Here is a 5,600-nt window from a genome sequence, read left to right as displayed (position 1 = left end):
TTACCCAAGGGCCTGGATCTCTGTGGACGGTTCTTCAAGGTTCTTGACCCTTTCTTCTTCTTCTTTTCATAAAAAGCCAGGAAGCCCTTACTCTCCTTCTTTTAGCCGAGCCTTCCACTCTTCCTCTCTTATTTTCTGAGTATTCTGTTGTGAGAATTGTTTTGGCCGTGTATTCAGAATTGTGGCCCCCCTTCCTCCCCTAGTGAACATGAGGATCTATTTACAAAGTAGGCTTAGGGTTTTTGCCAGCAATTCCGTAATCTATTATTTCCTATCTTGAAATAGGAGATATTATGATAATTAAAAAAACTGAATTGTCCTCCAAGTTTTCATTAAATCAGCCATTTATCTTGCAAATATTGGCCAAATCATAATCATGGGCTCAGCCTCTAACTACAGGCTTTGGTCTAATTTGTCGACAAGTTTGAAACCTCGAAATAAGCCCCCCACCACCGATTTGATAAATTTACATGTTCAACTATATTAGATATGTTATGCATGAAAAATTTAAATTAATTATTTTTAGCGAGAACTAAAGCTTAATTCTCATTTTTTATGAATAAATGACTGAAAAAAATCAAAATTTAAATGTCAACAGTCACTTCCAGCGACCAAGTCACAATTTGGCAAGCACTATATGCTGGTTGATGACCAATCCTATTTTTACCAGATCGAGAGGATCAGCAGGGATCAGCAAGTTCGAGATGTGCCCTGCCAAAGAGTATCAACTGAAGTTGATGCGCAAAACTTTTTTCTCCTGCTACTTCTGCTTTATCAATCTAAAATACATGAACAACTGGAAAACTGAACAAAGGAGGATGTTTTGCCTTCCGCATTTGGAGACTCCGCCATCACACTTTTCCTAATACATCAGCAACACCAAATACTTGCATGGTAAATCCATTAACTTGGGTAGTAACTGGTACAATAACATTGTTTTGGACAATCTTGGAATGAATCTCTCCTGTGGACCAGATGATTACCACTCGAGATAAGTGCGCTGCATGGGCTGGTTCCCTTAACATTTCCAAGACAGAACAGACAGCAAGTATATTCAGCAGAAAATATAATAGAAATAAATGCTGCGGGTCGCCTTTACAATGTACATTGCTCTCAGTGGCTCCTGTCCACCTGCTTAATCACCATCAGACTAGAAGGCCAGAGAGCTTATGGTCATCATACATGAAATCACTTTTCCTGCTTCAAGATTTACGGAATAACCAGAATAGGAAATCTCAATCGCTAAACGGAATTAGGTGTCGTAGAGCTGCTTCCCCAAATAGGTGAGACCACTGAGTCAGGGGAAAGCAGGGGAGGCATATTCTTTAGAAGCCCAACATCATCTGACCTGATGTCAATCACCTCGGTTTTCTTCACTCTTGCATTGTCATACTGAAATCCTCTCAAGGTGTCTAGAACTTCGTCCATAACCTCGGCTTTCTGCTCATTTATCTGCTCAGTCCCAATTCTTTTCAGAGTGTCCAAGACTTCTTCCATGGTCGGCCTCATATCCCTTTCCTCCTGCAAACACCGAAAAGCTAACTCTGCCACCAAGGTCATCATCCGTCTAACTGCATAATCTGTTTCAAACCCCAAAGAAGGATCAATCAGTTCATGCAGTGTACGATTTTGAATTCTGCTGACAGCCATGTTGGCCAAATTAATGTCGTGACGATGCCTATTAGTGTCTACTGCAGGTTTTGATGATAAGAGTTCACATAAGACAACACCGAAACTATATACGTCACTCTTGTCCGTAAGTTGGTAGCACTGATAATACTCTGGATCCACATAACCAGGAGTTCCTTGGGGAGCAGTAGATATATGGCTGACATCTGTGGGGAATAACCGTGAGAGACCAAAATCGGCTACCTTTACACGGAAATTGTTCTCTAGGAGAATGTTATTAGTCTTAACATCACGGTGAATGACATCGGACGCGTGAAGGTAAGTGAGTGCATCTGCAGTTTCAACGGCTATGTTCAACCTAACACGCCAAGGAAGCAAATTAGAAGTCGCTTGCTTTCCATAGAGATGATCAGCCACTGTTCCATTTGGAATATACTCATAGACAAGAAGCAGCTCCCGGCTCCGTCTTGAGGTGCATCCATACAGCTTCACTAGGTTCTGGTGGTGCAGGCGTGTTAGGATCTCTACTTCATTCATGAACTGCTCAACACGTCTCAAATTGTTCTCGTACAGGCGCTTGACCGCAACTACTCGCCCATCACGGAGCTCACCTGAAACACAATCATTACTACTTTGATTAATGGGCTAGTAGTTCCCATGGTTCATTACATTAAATGACTAACAGGGCATCCCCCTACCATAATAAACCGTCCCAAAGCCTCCATCTCCAAGTTCTCGAGAAGGATCGAAATTTTTAGTTGCCTCTTCAAGTTCTACGTACTCGAAGACTTTAACTCCAAAATAGATGCTTCCCTTCTCAAGGTCGGACTTCAAAGAAGGATTAGACGGTATGCTTCTATTGAAATTGCTTGATATGAGAAGGCTTTTGCTTGAAGGAGTATGGTGAAGATCTTTGGTTTGAATTTGGAAAGCAGCTTTCTTTTTCTTCCTCCACACTAAACAGACGAACAAGAAAGCTAGCAGAATCCCCACAAAACCAGCTCCGCCAATGCCAAGGCCTGCACAATATGAATGAGCATTCACTTTTCATCACTTACTGGACATCATTAATTTGCTCATGGTGAGGGAGTATATTACCTATAACGAGTGATTTAGAATCCTTCTTCCCTGTGCCAGAAATAAGACAGAAAATTAATAATTGAATCATAATTACTAAAAAAGCGAGAAAACAGACAAGTAAAATGTGAGTTCCCTAATCCTAGTCTAAGTATTTGAAAATGGAATTATTTTTCAAGGCAAATTTCTATCCATGTCCACAACAACAGTCCATAGTGAAAAGCGGTAACTTCAGAATCAGGCAAATACTTTAAGTCCAATTTGAAGTGTTCTAAAATTAATGTTACCTCCAAATCTCAAGAACCTATGTTTGGAAAATCAACCACGAGAACGAACTGTTTACTGAATTGACCAAACTAATACAAAAAAGTTATAATGGCATCAATTGGTGAACATTATTTTGAAACTGGAGTGTGCCAAATCCTTCTGTTCTTCAAAAAAAAAAAAAAAAGTGGCTTTGTCGCCCTAAACATGTTCTGATAATCATTCTAGACAATAAGAAAGGACACGTGAACTATACTTAAAAATGAGAGCGATCCGACAGGACAAGGGACAAAAAACAATTAGTCATGTATCTGTCTTTAAGTAGGTCTCCAGCCAAACAAATTGCAATGTTTCTATGGTTATTATCTCACAAAATCCAACTTTTCCTAGATTTTCAAGTTTATTCAAGAGAAATAACAGTGATAATCATTAGAAAGAGCCAGTCTCATCTGAAGCAATGCTCAGTCTTAGCAGAAAATCCAAGCACAATTTAAAGAACACGTCAATCTTCATTCAGCATGATAGTATACAATATGATGGTAAATGCTCTCTCTAAATTTAATCAGGTCAAAACACAAATTGCCTCCCCTTGCATCCACAATGCAACATTTACATATCTTCTCCCAAATCTGATTCTTTCTTGGACAGAATTTAAGGGAAAATCAATAAATTACTCGATGTCATCTACTCAGTATTGTGACTCATAACCTACAAGGTTCTTGTTTTAAAAAGGCTGGATGTGATAGATGGGTTTGACCAAGTACAGAGCTATCAACCTTTACCAACTCTCCATGTTCTCCCACATCCCCTCCAGACAACAATACTCCTATATCTAAATGAGGAGGGAAAAAAAAACTATAATGCTGTATTGAGCATTGATTGGCAGACTCTAAGGGACATCTATCAGAGCATTATTTTAGATGTGGCTGGCAGATGAAACATCACTTGTTAAAGTCAATGGGGAAAGTGATGGTTCATTAAAATCACTCCAGCGTGGGTGGGCCTTCCAACAACCAATCTTTGCTTTAGTCCAAAGAAATCTTATGGAAGCTTAGCAGTTAACAGGGCCAGCCAAACTCTGGCCAGGAAGTACAAAAGGGTCTCTTTTTCACTCCTATTTTTGAGAGCAGCTAACCCTATGTTTGGAAGAAAGAGCAAGGAAGGAAAGAAAATGATGACGGGGGAATAAGAAGAAACTGAGATTGGAAGCAGAGCAAACATATCTTCTCTTGACCTCGTTTGGATGGAGAGGAAAGTGGAGGAACGGAAGTGAACAGAAACATCTAAATTTACAAGTAAAGTAAATATTTTTTTTCGTGGGATCCAATTGAAAAGTTAAGATGAACCACCTTGAGAAGATGTAGCAGTTGTTGCCTGTGGGGTCTCAGCAGATGCTGATGACCCACAAGTTTTGGAACCAAAGAACTGGTCGGGACAATAGCAAGTGGTCTGATTCGCAGCGAGATCGTAGCCACACACTCCGTTCGATCGAGTGCACTCACCACAAGCTTCACCATCCACCTTCAGCTGAACCTCAAAACCATGCTGCAGCACGTCGCTTATGGACGAGCTCTTCCCCCAGCTACTCGAAAAGAACAAAGAAACCGGGACTACCACGCTCTTGAAGCACGCTCCAATGTCGACACTCAACCCTGGAAACACATAGCCATCCGTGTACGGAACCCCCTGAACAGGGCACGAGAATAGGCCCGAGACAGGTGGGAAAACCGATCGGCAACCGTAGAGCAAAGTGAAGTTGGTGTAGCCCTCGGTGATTTGGAACAGCGAGGAGTCGAGAGTCGTGTTTAGGAAATTCGTTGGGCACATCCCCTGCATATAGTCGTCCCTGGCGATTCTCAGAATCTGAGCAGGATAAGGATACACTTTCAGAACGCGGTACTTTACTCGCTCTATGGCGATGGTCGCGGTGCTTCCGTTCTCGCACCTGAGCTCCAGCTCCGGATACCCACAGAAGCTCGCTCTGTTGCCGCCCCAGAAAGGGTAGCCGACGCCATTAACGGCCCCGCAGCTGAACGTGTCGGTGCAGTCGGAGTAGTAATTGTCGCCCAGGGAGCGAGGAGTCTTGATCAAGATCAAGAACAGCGGGAACAGCAAGTGCAGAACCAGAGACCAAGATGGAGGCGGAGCCCGAGGAAGAGACATCGTGGCTTACCAAGGAATCGGAATACGGACGCTGAAGAGAGGAAATGGAAGGCGAGTTGAGGGGTAACATCACTTGGGTTTTCGTGAATAGTCTAAGAAAGAGAAAGAGGAGACTAGAAAATTGCACGTCCCGCTGACTTGGTGTGAACTCTTGGCGCTGGCGGCGTATGCTGAACAAGACCTCGGACGTCTAGTGGAATCTCTGTCCTGAGTCTGGTTGAAGCGATCATGATCGACCGGCCTCATTAAACTAAGGACGAGGACCATTCGTTCACCACCCAACTGCCCACCTAATCGAACCGTTCCGCCCTCTTCCACGTTCGGACACTACATTTCATGTCTGGATCGCTACCTGCCAACCGGGGACCGCTCCGAACGTCGTTTAAGCAATCCACGTGTTCATTTTTCTCGTTCGAGATGTAAGATGGTCGGATTTTGACATGGTATCTTGAAGTCATTGGAGATCA

The 5,600-nt window shown here is 42.7% G+C and overlaps 1 protein-coding gene across 1 annotated transcript; it reads right to left on the bottom strand.

Annotated features, from left to right (window-relative positions):
- Window positions 1-755: 755 nt before the first annotated feature.
- On the bottom strand, window positions 756-5,252 carry LOC115745395 (LEAF RUST 10 DISEASE-RESISTANCE LOCUS RECEPTOR-LIKE PROTEIN KINASE-like 1.4). Its single transcript, XM_030680919.2, has 4 exons — window positions 4,320-5,252; window positions 2,728-2,757; window positions 2,328-2,648; window positions 756-2,240 (listed from the first exon to the last, which is right to left on the bottom strand). The coding sequence occupies exons 1-4, from the start codon at window positions 5,131-5,133 to the stop codon at window positions 1,243-1,245; spliced, it is 2,163 nt and encodes a 720-aa protein (XP_030536779.1). The 5' UTR covers window positions 5,134-5,252; the 3' UTR covers window positions 756-1,242.
- Window positions 5,253-5,600: the final 348 nt, after the last annotated feature.

This window comes from Rhodamnia argentea, chromosome 8 (assembly GCF_020921035.1).
Source record: "Rhodamnia argentea isolate NSW1041297 chromosome 8, ASM2092103v1, whole genome shotgun sequence".
Taxonomy (NCBI): domain Eukaryota; kingdom Viridiplantae; phylum Streptophyta; class Magnoliopsida; order Myrtales; family Myrtaceae; genus Rhodamnia; species Rhodamnia argentea.
Note: the sequence above shows the minus strand (reverse complement) of the source record. Positions and strands in the feature narration are given on the sequence as shown.

Bases quoted from the DNA above. Each gene is read 5' to 3' on its own strand.
- LOC115745395 (XM_030680919.2), bottom strand. From the start codon at position 5,133: ATGTCTCTTCCTCGGGCTCCGCCTCCATCTTGGTCTCTGGTTCTGCAC. The intron at 2,758-4,319 runs GTGGTTCATCTT...TTTCTGGCACAG, and splicing joins AACTGCTACATCTTCTCAAG to GGAAGAAGGATTCTAAATCA. The intron at 2,241-2,327 runs GTAGGGGGATGC...ATTGTGTTTCAG, and splicing joins CTTTGGGACGGTTTATTATG to GTGAGCTCCGTGATGGGCGA.